This window comes from Gavialis gangeticus, unplaced genomic scaffold (assembly GCF_001723915.1).
Source record: "Gavialis gangeticus isolate Ggan-Ray unplaced genomic scaffold, GavGan_comp1, whole genome shotgun sequence".
Classification (NCBI taxonomy): domain Eukaryota; kingdom Metazoa; phylum Chordata; order Crocodylia; family Gavialidae; genus Gavialis; species Gavialis gangeticus.
Window position 1 is genome coordinate 12,748,901 of NW_017729029.1, and position 17,560 is coordinate 12,766,460.

A 17,560-nucleotide genomic window follows, 5' to 3' on the forward strand; every position below is an offset into this window, starting at 1 on the left:
ATTATTGGCATCTACTTCCTACTCCGAAAGCCATACTCATTTTTAAGTCTCCATGAATAGATGAAATAGCTCCCTGGTTGGCAGGGAAGAGATGCTGAAAAAAAAGAGGAATCTACACACTGCTGATGCTGTCCCTGGCAGAGGTGGGCTCCCTGCACAGCAGCTGCCCACGGCTCCCAGCTGACACATGCACAGAGGGAGCCCCACAGCCACTCCTGACCATGCTGTGGCACCATGCAGATTCCTCCTTCCAGCCAACAGGAGAGGTGGGGCCATGAAGAGGGAAGCTAGGGGAGGAAAGGGAGATGGACGGGGGATGAGAAGGGGAGCCAGGCAGGAAAGGAGGAACCTGCATGCCCCTGATGCTGTCCCCAGCCAAGCTCAGCTCCCAGCACAGCTGCTTCCTGTAGCAGGGGGCAGGAGAAGCTCTGGGGCTCCCTCCATGCCCGCATCAGCAGGGGACAGCAGCAGCATGGCATAGGTCCCTCCTTCCAGCTCCTGCTCCCAGTCAGTGGGAGATATAAGGGACAGGGGAAAGTGGGAATGGGAGCCCAGATCAGCTGAAGACAGCAATGGGGTGGGGGGGGAGGGAGGGGAAGGGCACAGTAACTGGCAGGACAGGGGCGCAAGGGATGAGAGTCAGGCCACCTGGTCCCCATGCTGCTTGCCACCTCCCCACCCCACTATCCCCACTGCCTGGCCCTCCCCCCTCCACACTGTTGCTTTACCATTGCAGTGCAAGGGGGGCATAATTTAAGATGACCCTCCAATAATTAGATTCTAGACATAGAAAATTATAGCAAATTTATAATTTTCCATGTCTAGAATCTAACTGGTGGGGGGAGGTGTTCATCTTAAATTTAATGTGGTCTTGGATTCAGGTAAATAAAGTAAGATGCAGGAATGAAAGCAGTTCTTTCATGTGTTCCAGAGTTTGGGTGAATGTCCAGATATTTGAAGATTACTGACTTTCCACACAAGCCAGGCTGGGATCAGGACTTTGCTATACCCCATTTCTTACATGGCAGTCATTAGTGCTTCCCTCTGCAACACTGGGAGAGGCTGAAGCTGACACTAAAGTGCCACCAAGCACCTTCAGTTTCTCACATGCTACCTCTTATGTGCAGAAGCGGCTCACTTTAAAAATGCACACGTTCACATAAATCTCATTCAAAACTTACCCTAAGCATCACCTTGGCTACAGTCCCTTGAAGCCACGTGAAAATACCAGACAGCTGGTATACTGCTGCTTACAGCTGTTGTCCCACTAGTTTCTTGGGCTGCCCATCTCCACCTGTTGCCTCTTGTTTTAAGCTTTGATTGCAAACCCTTTGGAAGACGGGAATCTCCTTTTTAGGTCTGTGGTGTCAATGACAGTATGATGCTTGACTTTCAGCTGTGTCTCCAGACAACTGTAATACCAAACCAGGCCTCTTTGTAGCCTGAAGCATGCACAACTGCACTCAGGCTTGACCTCCACACAAATGGTCAGAAATTTTGCAAATAAAAAACCCTTTGATTCTGGAGAGCAAAGATGTAAGATTCATGCTTGCCGTGAACAAGCACATGTTTTAAGTTGTAATATAGCACTTAACGTGCAAGGAAGAGGAATGAGAAGCAAATCAGTCAGCAACAGGTACACCCTTTACAATTACTACACCAAGTTACACCTTCAGTTACAGCTAAGTGGAGAGAATTTCACCCCACATACTAACCTGCATTCAGACTGAGAATTCAACATATATAGTTAATTCACACTTCTGCTTTTAAACATGATGCTAACAGAAATTAGCTGAAAACAGGTGATATTTCAGGAAGTGAAATTAACAGAACCAAGTCCACTGAACCGCATTACATTCTACAGACCCTATTTCATATGTAATTTCAAGCAGCTGCACATAAGCCACTATATTGCAAAGCTGTTTTGACTGGAAAAGCATGCAGATTTCTGTCTCCTGCCCACGACCTGAAGAAGGGTACTTTGTCTCAGAAAGCCTGTCAAACTTCTCCACCAGCTATACAGTTAGTCTAATAAAAGATGTCACAAAAAATCCCCTTGCCTTTCATATAATTCTTGGACCATCACAGCTACAAACAAGACTCTAACGCTACTACATCGAGTAAAAGCAATTTAAATATGCAAGTTGTGACAAACAGCACAGTGGTCAATTAACACAAAGGACAGGAGTTGGCAAAAAAATAAAGTTAACAACTGATTACTACTGACCTGCTGCCTGGCCCTCATCTCTTACTATATGCCTTGAAATCATCCAGTAAAGTACCACATAGGTTCCACGGTCCAAAATCTTTATCACGTGGTAGCTATATAACAGTCTTGCATTTAACAAAATAAGATATAGTACATAGGAGCAAAATGAATCTTCAGAGTTGTTTTATAGGCAAAAGAAAAAATCGTATCCACTTTCTGCAGCAACAGAACCCTGTAAGGTCAACATTACTCTCGACAAATCCAGCTGCTGTGTAGCATTTGCATTTGGTCTGGCACAGTACACTCCAGTACTGCCGAGCTAAAATTGGATTATTTTATTGTCTAAGTACATAGGCCTCTCTCCCCTAAAGGATCTTGGCTTTCAGTTCAATCTATGCCTGAGGGTTCAGACTTCATGATTTGAACTTTACACAGCAACAAGTCTGACAGGAAGAACTACCAGACAAACTAAGTTACTGCTCTGCTTCTCTGGATAAAGGCAGGGTATCATTTTAAAGGAAGCTTTTAAACCTCTATTTCAGAAAGGAGAACAGCCTGCTTGTTAACACAAAGCAAAACATAGTACAGTAGTTTGGGCTGCATAAAAACAACCCATTTAATATCATTTCAAACCATGCTATTTTGCTGAAACACATCCACAAGCTCCAGCACACAGAACCAATGGAAAATCCTCAAATACCATCTTTGGGCAAACAAACAAGTTACAGCTGCTTCATTTGCAAGCCAGCTCTTCCACTTTAAGTGAAAACTAAGTTGCAGTAACTTAATCCCCTTCACTAAGAACTATTACACAAGGCTCCCCAGAAACATTAGGACAGTATACCTGGCCTTTCCTTCCAAGAGTTTTATGTCTGATTTATACTTACCAATATCCCATTAGTCAAACTACCTATCCCATTTTTTGCCCTCCACTTATCCATCACTCTTGCATAGGCCAGAAAAAATATGGTTTTCTTCTGCCTTTTCATCCTTGACGCTGAGTTTGCAGCATGGCATCCTACCCTTCTACAAGGGTAAGGGAAGAAAACTGGAGCTCACCTGCTGCTACAAGCTGTTGCACATGCCAGGCTTTGTAAGGACAATGCCTGGACTCTTACTTCTTGGACTGTGTAGTAGAAATCTCTACTGTATACCAAGCTTTTCAGCTGAGATGCATGCATCTGCATAGTTATAATTTAACTACATGAGTTAAACTGAGGAATAAATTTTCATGTCTTTATTTGCAAAATAAAGTTTATTGCATGTACAGAAAAGAGTGGAAATCTTAAGATTTTCTACAGATTTTTGTGGGCCCTATGGCCAAATTTCATCAAAATTTAACTAGAAACATACTACAGAATGAAAGATGCACACATTCTCTATACTTTGAGCAAGGTAAGTCAGGTATATTTACTCATTAACTTAAGTAAGTTGATGTAATTTCAGGTACAGTGAGCAAAGACCACATTGCAATGGATCCCACACACAAAGGCATGGGATCCTCCCATTTAGACAACTCAGCTGGACTAAGTCAGCAAAAACGGCACAGGGGCAAAGACAAAAATACCCATTATGCCCATCAGAACAGGACTAATGGGAATTGGATGTCACTGCCCCACACTGGCAAAGAGAAGTAAATCCTGGTAACAAGCCAGTTGCTGACTGTCAGCTATTCCGTTAAGAGCATACAGTTACTAAGATTAGGAAAGGACAGTATAGCATATTATTCCATTCAGAAGGAAACTGAATGGCTTAAATTCCGTTAGTCCTTTCGTATTCAACTTGCTGCAGACACTCTTAATCTGATTACTGTAGTTGCAGCTGAAGTATCTACAGCTATTGTACAAATCAGTCTCTGTAACACACGAGCAGACGTTAAAGACAACAATGAATCCCTTTTCCAAGTGTTTAGCTCAATAAGCAAACCAAAATTATAAAAGAACTGATACATGGCTTAGCGCACTTTTTAACATCAGATGTTTTATTAGCACAATTTTAGGCTAAGTGCCATTAAGTTCACTCTCACAACCTGATATTCTAAAATCTGAATTTAGAAAGTAAATTGTACTACTTTGTGAGCAGTAAAACAGCCACAGATAATTATTTTTAAACACACATTTTTAAAAATCCTTTTCAACCCAAACAATTATGCATTGCAATAGTATTTTTAAACCCAGTCTTGTTTTTTATTTTGAAGCTTGCTGACTGAATGTTTTTGGTTTGTAAAACTTTTTTTGCAGTTTAGATGTCTCAGAAAATGTTTTCTAAATAAAAAAAAATAGTAGTAATACTCACATGTAGATACTAGTTTCCTTCCTAGATCCAAGTACTTTTAAGCATCATCATTATTTAACAGATAGCAATACCATCGCAGAGGTTAAATCCAAGGTTACAGAACAAGCAGAACTGGGAACAGGTCCCAGGTTCTCTGACCCCCACCATCATTGAGATCAGCCTTACAGCTGCCCCATATATATTTCATCCCTGTGCACCTTGACAGAGGTTCCATAAAAATTGGTGATGAAAGCCAAAAAGATATTACCTCTTACTGCAGCTATTAATGCTGCCCAAGACTGAAGAGCCTCTCTGTATGCAAAGCCAAAGCGATTCCAATGGCTGGTGTCAGTGTCTATAAGCCTTATCTGCTATACATCTCATCTTAAAAATCAGAGCACAACCTGACCCAACCATATGGTGTTAACAATGGAAAGCTGACTGTGCTGTTGCTGAAAGGCCTTAATAATGGCCATTACCATCTGTGTGCATCAAATGCAATCACCAAAAGACAACTGTTCTGAACGTAGATATCTCAAGATTATTCTCAATGTGTCTATTATGAAAACTGACATAATTAAATGCAGTCAACCTGTGAGCTGCAATGAAAAAGAGCAGCTACAGATCAATAAATTTATCCTGGATCTTTTAAATACAGCAGTTACAGAAACCTAGATTCTCCTGAAGGTTATGGAACACTTCAATCCAGTCCAATCTAATCACAATATATGCGAATTTCAGTGTTCAGGCTCACATTCCTGACATGTTAGATAAAAATTTAACCATGCTCCAATTTGAATAAGCTTACCAGACTTCATAAACTCATATAAACATATTACATTGAAAGTGCACTCGTTTCACCACCTGCTTTTCCAAGCCCTAAACACGAATTCTCCTTTTGCTGTGGGAGCAATAGCTGGTACATACCCACAGACTTATAAAGAGCTGTCCTGACCAGAGACCGCCGGACACAGCTCTACTTCCTCCTCCTCTCCGGCTTCTAGAAAGCAAGGGCATGTCTAAAGAGCTTCAGATCTTTGAAGAACAGAAGCTGGAGGTTATGTTTTGAAAGCAGCCTTCCCACACCCCAGGGAAACAGAAGCTGGTGAGTCAGGACAAAACAAGCCAGAATATTTGCTTTTAGCCAAATTGAGTTTTCAGCATGACCTCTGGGTGTCAGCCATCTAATATTAGACATTCCTGCAGACCAATTTTGGGAGCTTGACACAGATGGCTCTTTCTGAGCAACAGACATCCGCTGAACAGTTATGCTAGTTTAAAAGGATGCATGGACAACAATATTACCCAAATTCACAACTTCAGAGGAAGCAGGAAGGACAGTCCCTGAAACAGTCCTTTGCACAAAGATAGGTAGCTTTAAACAAGGACTTCAGGTGTACAGGAGTAAACCACCTAAGCCATTGCTGGACACATTTCTGCAGTTTCCTGCAGAGGGAGCTACACAGGAACAGATGCTGATTGCCAGCAATTCTTCTGCATCCAGAGCTTCAACAGCTGCACCCAAAAGCTGCATGGAAACCAGAAACAACTCTAGATGAATCCCCACACGCCTTGCTCTGTCAGGCAAAATTTCAGGGTGCAAGAGCACTGTCTCCCAAAATGGAGGTACCAAAAGGAACAGACATACTTTCGCTGCACTTCAACTTGGCGACCACCCATTCATTGCATCTCTTCCTTGCAGTCTATACTGATGACTTTACTATTTGGGACACAGAGACTAGTCTTCTTATGTATTTCCACTGCTAGACACAAAATTGAGGTTCAGTCACCGTATTTGTCCCCTACTCTTTCCACTGTCTGCCAGCTGTGGCAATTCTTCATGGACCCTGACCCAGGGACAATGGGCCAAGTGCACAATGCAAATCAAACCACCCCATACCTGATGGTCAAGCCAGTTGCAGCAATAGAAGCAGAGTTTCCCTCTGCTTCAGAAAGAACCCGGTGGCTAGCCAGGGCACTGGAACAAAAACAGTCCTCAGACAACCTTCCTGGACTGGCAAACAGAGCCTAGGAGGAGCTAAAAGAAAGCAGGCTGCAAGCCAATGCTGTCTTGATCCAGATTTGTTCCTTTCTTGACTGAAAGGAAAAGGGGAGTGAGGCTTATTGTTTGCAATGGCCAGATTTGAATTCCGGAATTAAGAAATCAAGTGCTAATCTAATTTAACACTGGGAATGGTTTTTGTTTTTTTAAATAAATTGGTTTCTGAAGCAGAACCACACATAGTATTCATGAAAGTGTGCATAAAGCTCCAGAAGAGGGAAAGGCATAAAACACAATGCTTAAATCAGTCCTCTTTCTTTCCCCTGGATACTAGGAACAAAAAGAGTCCAAGCCAGACTGAGAACGCATATTGCACAAAACAGACTCAAGCTAAATGAGAAGTACTTACAAGTCTAAAGTAATTATAACAAGCTAACGGGAGATATGAAGGCAAATAAAATTCTCAGTGCAGCTTTAATGTTCCTCTGGCAACAATTAGTCAGCACACAGTCAGAACAAAAGGAAAAGATTGGAAGTGGCTCTGAATGCCCGATGTCAAGAAGAGGTATTCAAGACTTCCCCACCAGGCAATACTTCCCTGAACATGCCCAAAATAAGGGCACCTTGCTTGGTGGTTAGAGACACAAGAACTCATGTTCCAGGTGGAACTACACAGAAGGAACCTTTACAATGCACTGTGCTTACAGGCTAAAAAAGCAAAAACAGTATTGCTGTTCAGGGACTATTCTACAAAGACCTACAGTAATGTTGCAAATGGTAGAGTTTTCAATTGTTACACTAGAATTTAGCAAAATTATTAATGACCTGTGCCAGGAAACACTGGCATTTTACTGGCTCAAAGGAAAGAGCTACCTGATGAATCAATATTCCAGCATGGTACAGGGAAACCAGTACAGGGATGGAGTTATTGTATTAAACATGGTCTTGACCCAAAGCCCCAAACACTTGCTAGCATTGAGTGATGTGGCTGTTCTCTCAAAAGTAAGAGTTAGGAATGCAACCAAAATTCTGGATCTAAATTTAAACACACAATTCATTTTACCACAGATGTTCTTCACTTCCTGCTCTGAATGGCACCATTCTGGAGGGGAGGCAGGGCGCAAAGTTAGAAATTTAATATGAACATTTCTACAGAATTTTACTCTGACAGATTTTTATCAGACAAGTCAGAGGCCTGTAACCAGAACTGGATGGGGTTCACACATAAATTAACAAGACTCTAAGTGCAGAGGAAGAAAGCATTTCTCAAGACACTGAATTCATTGATGCAGCATTGCCACTGAGCCTTGGTGGAAGGACTTGGTTATACAAGCATGTAATTAGTTCTGCTCAGCATCATCCATGGAACCAACTCTATGGGTTAGTTAGTGCTAGTAAGTATAGAATAAACAGGGTTAGACTGTTAAAACTATCCACCAAGGCTGTCTGACTTCCTACAGAAGGGTTACAGTTATCACTAGCTTGTTTAGTGCAAATCTGTTTTTCAGTTTCAGTTCAGCTGTTCAACATTCAAAACAAGCTCTGCCTTAAATTACATATTTTTAATTAAAGAACATATCCCAAATTCACATCCTTCCTGAACTGAATGAGAATTTGAAGCAGTTTCAACTGCCACAAGTGGGAAGCACAGCTATTGTAAATCAAAATAAAAAGAATACATTTAACTTTTGTTTCTGTGACACACAGGAGGCGTTTTGTTTTTGCACACACTTTAGTACTCACAAAGTGTCTCTCCACATCATCTCTGAAAAGCAGAATTCTCTCCTCTGCTGTTCATGCACCTGCAGTGAAACAAAAAAGAATTGGAGCAGAAAGTCACAGACAGATGTCCAGAAATAGTGCTCAGTCTCCCAGATCCCACAAGGCAAGAAGTATGTCCTAATCATTCATACTCAATCTGACTTTTCCATCTTCCATCAAGTTGCCACAGTGAAACTTTAGAAATAATGTGCAAAGGAAGTGGAAAGTGGTTTCTGAATAGCAAGTAACAGCTACACAACTGCTTTCACTGCTGTGGATAGGGATTAATTATGAAGATTAAACAAGTGATCGAGCAGACCATATGCCCTAGATTTTTCACCATAAACTCATAGTTTAACCCCACTGCTCCTGACCCGGTTTATCCCAGGAACAGTTTACTAAAATGGAAGTTGTGACTTAGGATAGCAATCCTTTATCTTCAGAGCAGAGGGAAAAGAGCTCTATCTGTAACAGCATGATCACATTAGGCGCAACTGAAAACAAAAGGAATGAGTTTTTATGAGCAATTTTTACCATATAGACTACTCATCATTCACTAAATACATAAAATAAAATTCATAGCAACATTAAGCCACCTCTCATGTCTCTAATCTGTAAGCTTAATAATTAGTTATGATGAAGATTGATCCTAATTTTCCAAGTTCATCAACTCACATTTAGTGAGCCCTCAAGCAAAAAATGTGAAGCAGTTTTACTAAGTAAAGTGCATAATTTCAATTTAAAATCATCGGGCAACGTTCTACTTCACACAAGAGGAACTACTGCAAAGTATAACACATAGTTCAACAAGACTAAACTACACAGAAACCAACCTAACTATACCATAATCCTGATATCAGACCTATACAACAAATTAAAAATCGGAAATTTCCACAACTCATTAGGCATTCAACCAGTTTGCAAATAAAGTGTCCTATACAAATAACACCATGCAAAATGGGGCCTTTTCCTCCAAAGGAAACATCGTGATCAATGCTAATTCAGCATCTTAAATGGGAATGTCAAACTAGACTAGACACGTATATTAGAAAGAGCTCACATGCAAAAATGGAAACTACAAGCATTATTTCACTAAGTTCTTTACAACACCTACAGCATACTATTACCAAAATGGTATCACACAAAGATTCCTTTAATAGCATCTAAGTTGCCAGCTCTTACTTCTGTTGCATCTGTTAGAAGAACAAAGTGGTTTTCTGCTTCTTCTGTTGTTGCTGCACCTCAGGGCATGCTATTCCTTCAAATGAACTTCAGATTCCCCTGTATCAAAAAGAAGTCGCCCACTGAACAAACATCACTCCTAGTATCAAACCTCCTCAACAAGACAAAATTATTCACTTACTTTCTAAAAGGGCAAGATACTTCTCTAAATGATATTCCTACACTTACAGCTTTAAAACAGGACATGGACAGGAAAGGTCAATCTAATTATAAAGAAAACCATAGCTGAGTTGCCCCATTCATTCCAATATGTTCCAGCAGTCATTCCAGTAGTCGCTTGAGGCTTATGAAGAGATGCCTGGGGACAGACATACAGCTACGAGCAAGAAAATGCCCATTTCCAGCTGTGAAGCCCACACAGCTGGCTCAGCTCCCCCAAAAAGGCATCCAAGACAAGAGGGGAAGCAGGAGATAGACCCTCAAAATGAAATGCAACTATGGAACACAGCTGGAAATAAATGGACACCGAGCAAATCTAAAAATCTGAGGTGAAGAAAATCCTTATGGCTGAAGAAGAGTATTTGTGCCCGAAAGCTTGCAAAGAACAATTTTTCCAAGTATTTAGCTGGTCTAATAAAAAAGACACGACATTTACCCAAATATCCTTGTCTGAGATGAAGCAAGGAATTCTATATGCACGGTATACTAGGGAGAGTTACTGGACAAAAAAACTAGATGGAAAAATCAGACTGGGCTGCTGCTAGTGACTGGAAGGACTGGGTGTGAAACCAGGCAAAGCACTTGCTGTCATGGATATAAGGACCTTAGCACAGAGCCTTTACAGCACAGAGCAACCTTGCTGCTAACCCTTGCTTAGCGGAACCTTAATAGTCAAACAACAAGAAAAGTTTAAACAAGACAATTTTTCAGCTTCAGACAGATTTTAAAGTCTCCAAAGTTAATGACAGAGCCACTATTAAATCCTCTGTAATCAAGGACTCTATGTCTTGCATAGTTTTCTCCCCAGCAAACTACTGTGAGAATGTCAAGCGTGCGCTCACAGCTGCTTATTATGCCCACAAGAATGAAGACCAGTCTGGGCACCAGCATAGTTTCAGATCTCTCTTCCAGGCAAATCAGAAAAACTGGATAGCTCATTCTTCAGACTCCTCAAGTCGCTTGTCTTTCTTGGTTTTTCACAGTGGGCCGCTGCTAAAAATGTTCTTTACATAAGCAAAAGTCCTACATCCCACCTGCCGTCCTATAACTTGTACGTACGCATGTGCACATACGTGCACACCCCCGAGCAAGTACTTAACCTTGTAAAAAGTGAATAGACAAATTTTTTCATGCATAAACAACTATTTATTCTAATGAAATTCAGCATGAAATGACTATTAATTTAAAAACGATGGGTTTAAGGCCAGCAGGACATTGCCTAACATTTTACAGGCAAGTTGTGATACTTTGTAATTCTTCAGTTGTCTGTGCCAGCTTTCCATGAACTTTTCTACTTAAGTTAAGAAGATATTTGTACAAAGTATACACTTTAACAATGGCATGGCAGAGACCCAGCAAAACTTAGCATTATTCTTAGACACTTGTTTCATCCTCCTCCAGCTTCATAACACTGAGCAGCAAAAAACAAAAAAAAAATATTTTCAGAAGCTGACAGAAGATGTAGCTTAATGAGGCTTGGTATTTCATTTTTAGGTACACTAGGAGTCTTTAGACATCCGGGCATTCAATGACTACCTGAAACGTGTGAAGTATTACAGCAACATACAAATGTTGGGCTGTGTAAGAGACCATTAAAGCACGTCAGTCCATACATGACTTGCATGTAAACACAACAGCCCTTTCAACTTACAGGGACTGGAAACCCAGTGGACAGGTTTTCTTGGTGTGTGTGTGTGTGTGTGTGTGTGTGTGTGCGTGCGCGCGCATGTGTGTGTGTGTGCGCGCGTGTGTAGAATTTAAGCTTTCATTTAATGCTATTCATAGATTATAAGGCCAGAGGGAACCACTACAGGGTTTAGTCTACCCTGCATGCAGCGGACCATTGGACTGCACTGAATTAATTCCTGTGCAAACTAGAGCAGATCTTGTAGGAAAATATCCCACCTTGATTAAGAAACTTCAGTGATGGGGTGGGGGGCTGGAAATGGCCCCACAACTCTTAGTAAAGCGTTTCAAAGGTTAATCACCCTCATTGTTAATGTACTGGTTTATTTCTAGTCTAAGTTTACTTAGCTTCCAGACACTGTACCTTGTTATATCCTTGCCTGCTAGACTGAAAAAACCCTCCATTATCAAGCCTCTATTACCAATGGAGGTGCCTTACACTGATGAAATCAGTCCTTAATCTTCTCTTTATTAAGCTAAATAGATTCAGTCCCTTAGTCTCATTATAAGGCATGCTGTCCAAGCCTTTAATCATCTGAGGCTTTTCTCTGAACCTGCTACAAGTTTTCAAGCTCCTTCTTGAAGTGCAGATGCCACAACCAAAGTGTTCCCCTACCAAGCACCGCCAGAACCAGATACAAAGGAATATAACACTGTAGTGCCACTCAATAACTTTATGGTGCTATTCAATATTCTCTTATAAATAAATCCAAGGACCTTGGCCATAATGCCACCATCATCCACCATGGCAACTCCAAGCCTTTCTACGTCCCTGCTTCCAAGAACAGTCCTCTGCCATGAACATGCATTCGGGGCCTGACAGCAGCTCTGCTATTCTGAACATAAACTGCATCAGCCCAGCCTCCCAAGTTTGCAGAGGACATCAGTGCTTCTAGCTTTCCACCACCTCTCTGGGTAACCTGTTCCAGTCCTTCAATAACTACCCTCCTAGTGAGAAAATTCTGCCTAATATCCAACCTCAACGTCCCTTGTTGCAGCTTGAGCCCATTGCTCCTTGTCCTGTCATCTGCCCCCACTGAAAACAGCCCAGCTCCATCCGCTTTGCAACCCCCTAGAGGGAGGTGAAGGCTGCTATCAAATCCCCCCTCAGACTAAATCAGCCCAGTTCCCTCAGCCTCTCCTCATATGTACTACACGGGACATCTAGCAATGTACACTGAATTGTTAACATGCTTACAATACTGTTACCTTTTCTATACTGTATGAAACTCGAGGGCTTTTTTTAACCTTCTGCATGCTTTAATTAGCCTCAGGGTCGTCCGTCCCCACTCTGTCCCCACCACCCATCTTCCACTGAAGCCCTGGATGCCAGCTGTGATATGCTAGAGCTACTAACATTGCTGAGAAATCTCTCTGGGGCCTGGTTTGTACACCTTGCTCATGTAAACAGGGGGTTAAAACCAACTGTCAGATTTGACACTGGGAAGAGAATCTCCCCTCTTCCCCACCCCCCCACAATTAAAAGGGCAAATACAATTGGGAGCTTGCCTTCCTCTGCAACAGAGATTATAGCCCGTTACTTAGGATCATCTTGGCACTTACTCAATGAGTTCCCTGCCATGACAGGGCCAAGGTCATCTTGTGTCTCCGGCTCTCTTCTTCTAACACAACATACGGGTTCTCATGGTACTAAAGACACTTAACTTTGCATAGGATGTTTTGTGGCTGTGAAGTGCAGGGCTGGGGATGGAGATGGATGTTCCTGTGGACCTTTTTGGTTGCCTGTGATCATAGGGGAGTGGGCTTAATAACCCAGAGGTCCCTGGTATCTAAGCATTCCCAAGAAGTGGCATAGATGGAGAAAGTCATGCTTTGAGCAGGGAGCTGAACTAAATGACCTCCTGAGGTCCCTTCCAGCCCTAATTTTCTATGATTCTAACTGCCAATTGGGCTAATACACTGAGAGTCTGGACTTCTGTCTATGTGCAATTATAACTGTGCAAAGACTGTATATTTTTTCTAACAGTTTTAAAGGGCTAAAGTGCATACTTCACAGTTATTTTTCACTCTTAATCTTAATTGAAGTGGATAACTGAGGAGACCGAGCCCCTGACAAATCAGTGCAACCACAGCAGAGCATGCTGCAGGTTCACAGACATCAAGTAAAGCTTGCAAGAGCTTATACCAGATGGATAATCAAAAGAAAAATCAATTCACTAACAGACTGAAAGCCAATGAAGATTAGCCAACACAAGGCTTAGGTAACAATTTCTCCTGCGTTCCTCTGCCCCTTTGGCCAAGTAACATGTCGCAGAATTCCAGGATTTTGGAAGAGATCACACACTAACAAAGTGCGGAGAAAGCCAGAAAAAAAAAAAGTACATGAAACCACATAGGTAAGAGTCTGGATCCCACAGAATACTGAGGGTTTTCTAACAGGAGCCACAAGGACAAAACTAATATTATGGCCACCTGTTTCAGAAACTGAGAAATTAAGCCCCTGTACAGTTCCCTCCTCCCACCCCATTAAATCTCCATATAACAAACCACTTATGAAAGCCACCTGCTGCCACACATCAAGCCTGTCCCCTGCCTCAACTGGGGACTGTATCCTGCCACAACTAAGGAATGTACTACCTCCCAAATGTCTATGCTCCTCCAAAATCATATCCTAGGAAAAAAAACAAAAGCACATGCAAATATAAAGGCCTTGTCTGGACTAGATGGTCCTATATGAAGTAATCTGATAGAATTTGAAGGCCTCCAATAGCAGAAAATTTTAAATCATTAACAAGATACAGTATGCTCTAATTTGGCGGGGGGGACAGACCCTGACAATCCCCTAACAATTTTAAAAGGATCAGGCTTTTCACATACATCTATGTTAAAAAGAACCAAACAAGGAAGAATGAGTCTTGAAGACAGCAAGTGTCCTTTGCCATGAAGCTGGCCAGAATACAGCTTAGCATACACATTGTTTTCTGCTTTACTGAATATCTAAATAAGTCGTCACAAATAAGAGAACTGTAAATGAGTTCTTGTGCTCTGTTCCTTCCTTCAGTTGGAGTAGTGAATACAACACAGACATACACATTTTGTATAATACTGTACATCTAGACGCTAAAGGTCAGATTCTGGGCTTCACAAAGATCACTTTGTCCCTCCCAAGGAGCAAAGTGACCTCAGGACCACCCTAAAAGGACAGCTAAGAATCTAGTCAGGGCTGGTTCAGGTCAGGGCAGCTTTTGGTCCATGACCTGCTTCAGAGGGTGAAGGAAGGCTGGAGTATTATTTTGATGCCTGATTGACAAATGATACCACAGAAGCCAAGTTAAGAGTTCCTCTGATTTGCACTAGGAGCTAGTTCTGCCCTTACACATTTCTCAGTGCCACAGAGACTCACGCCCTAAAACCATGCACATTTGTCCACTGATACACAACAAAACAGCTTTGCATTAAGAACGACTTGCCACCAAAAGGTGACTTGACCCATAGTAATTGTACACCCTTGCATAATTGTCAAGTATGGAAGCCTAATAGCAGGCATTAAACACAAGCTCCACTATATTTGTAAGCTTATGTTACAAAAATGACCAATGCAAACCAATTCAAAGAAAAATATGAGATATGCTTATTTGGATGAAGGTTTTCCAACAATCACAGAACTGTAATGGATCTGGTATTTATACTTTACATTAGGGACAGCTCACATACCAGCAGGGCTCCTGAGAGGCAAGGAAATTTAGGAGCAAGGCTAAGAGGGGAAGACACAGCCTGCCACACCATCTGGGGCTCCACAGACCTGCTGGGCATGATCACAGTGGCAGGGGCACAAGCAAGGACTGTGTTGTCATACCCCTGCTCACCCTACCACCACCACAGCCAGATCCAGCCGTAGGGGCAGGGTAATCTTGACACCCGTGCTTATCATTAGTAGAAGCCAGGCAAGATCCCAGAGTTCAATTGCTTATTTAAACTACACAAATACTTTCCTCAAAGCAGTGCAATTAAAACATGTAACTAGCTTTGATCAATCCAGGAGCAAAGAATTAAATCACAGTCCAAACCAGATTCTAGTCAGCTACTTGAATGCAACTGTCCATTTATTTAAATGCATCAATTCATATTTATTTGCCCTGTATAGTTCACTTACCCAACATTTGTTGCAAATGTGACAACTAAATCCCCATCAAAACTATGCTATGCTGAAACCCAATATTTGGAACATACATTCCATGTAACAACCCAAACAAGATGATTTTGTCTAAGCACGGCATAGCTTAAATTTTCTAGTGCATTACTAGGGCTACGCAATTTTTGGATTAACCGCTCCATCAAATCAGCCTATTCACAGCTTTTTGGAGCTCTTGCCATAACAATGACACTTATTAACATTCCCATTGACAAGAAGACTAAAGATGTGGCTGGAACATTTAGCAACACTCCACTGCAACACTGCAATCCACGGGCACAAAACCTAAGGCCATCAGATCCCGGCATAAGCCTTTTTCACACTGATACCATTACTAATATAGCAGAGAGTCACTCATTTGCATTGTGTGAGTTGTACACAAAAAGTTCCTGGTGACTTGTGTTTTTGGTTGCCTCTTTTTGGTTACCCAGCTTGAAACATCTAATTCAAAGAGCAGGTGTTCAAAAAAGGCAGACCATTTTAAAGGGACAGGTTTTGATTTGAGCATTTCAGAAACCCGAAGAAAAGAATAATTTACAAGGTCCAACCATAAGGATTCAGCAGGACTAATTTCTAAGCAGTTAGGAGTCTGCAAAAAGTTAAACGATAAAAACTGCAATTTTCAAGAGCACCAAAGGTTGAAACAAGGTTTCCTGGAAGAGAACAGACCCCAGCTTCCAGGTCAACTCAGACATTTTTGAAAACCTCACATGAAGTCACCACTCATTTGCAAAGATGGGCTAAGACTGTTCGGAATTTCATTTAATCCATAATAGAGCAAGGATTCAAATACCAAGCACCAGACAGTGCTGTAACACAGCAGGAAGTATTTATCATATTTCAGCACTTGTACGGGAGGCACTCAAGCTGCTGTGAGGAGCATAAGAAGAGACAAACAGCAAGTTTCCCATTGCTATGCTTTTCCAAATGACTATTTTCTGGAAAACAAAAACTGATATACCTGCATCTTCACTTTGTTGATGCTAAATGCTAAATTCTTATTTTCTTCCACAGCCTTAAAATTCATTTTTGGACTGGTACATCTTAACACACATGCAGAATTTCATACATAATTAAGAAGCATCCATCCCCACAGGCTTTCAGAGTCAGTGAAACCAAGCGGGGTCATCTAAGCTAAATTAGAGTACCCTGACCTAATAAATGACCCTTACTGCCACAATCTATACTGCACAGGAAGGAAGTGCACAAACCACACAGCACAAACCCACCACAAAATACTGTTTTGTTATGATATACCTCCTTACAGTCTAATGCCAGAGAAGTCTTGACTACAGCAGCAACGCAACTAAGAGTTGAGACTATGACCACAACAATGCAACAGAATATACAACATGCTTTATATTATAAAGGTACCACTTCTAGTTCAATATGTCTTAAGACCCTTAAAAGGTGCTTACTTTTTTTTAACCAAATTGTGAAGCAATTTTCATCTATAAAATACCAATAAATTCCAGAAGAGATATGATCTAGCCATGTTGGTCTGAGCACAAAAAGCAGATGAAATCTTTGGGGAGAGGCGACATCTTTTATGAGACCAACTAAATAGTTGCAGAAAAAGCTGTTATTTGCAAGCTTTCAGACACACAAGTGCTTCCTCAGGCAAAAAAAATAAAAATTAAAAGTGGTGAGAGATATGAACAGTCAGAAATCCCTCAGGATATATGAGGAGCCCAAGACTGACAGTAGCTGAATCAAAGACCAGAATGAGTACATTTCTCTTTTCTTCTTCTAAAAGTGCCTATTTGCCATTTCATACAGAATTCCCATAAGATGTGTAAGATTCCAAAAAACTGTTTCAACAGAATAGAAAGCTATCCTTGTACTCTGAATAAGATGCTTCAGAATTACTAGCTCACACCACACTGACAAAAAATAGAACATTGTGAAATGTACAGTATGAACAGCATTTAGTGTACCCTTCACTGCTATGCAGAAGAGTAATAGCACTTCTGTATCAGACTACAGAGCTGCTTACACAGTTGCATTATATTAATTCAACCTAAATTGTTGTACTGAGCCTTTCCTTTTTTTTTTTTTTTTTTTTTTTTTTAAA

General features: G+C 41.3%; 1 protein-coding gene across 6 annotated transcripts in view; it reads right to left on the bottom strand.

The window, feature by feature from the left end:
* KLHL13 (kelch like family member 13) overlaps positions 1-17,560 on the bottom strand; it is a 139,933-nt gene that overhangs the window by 102,930 nt on the left and 19,443 nt on the right. For 2 of the 6 annotated variants that reach the window (XM_019521273.1, XM_019521270.1), the window contains exon 2: positions 8,229-8,287. The exons of 1 other annotated variant lie outside the window; for it this stretch is intronic. In XM_019521273.1, coding sequence (XP_019376818.1) covers positions 8,229-8,248 — 20 coding nt within the window. In that variant the 5' untranslated portion in view covers positions 8,249-8,287. Of the gene's footprint in view, positions 1-2,227; positions 2,336-8,228; positions 8,288-17,560 lie in introns of those variants that run through there. 3 more of the 6 variants (XM_019521268.1, XM_019521271.1, XM_019521272.1) reach the window with 3 other exon arrangements.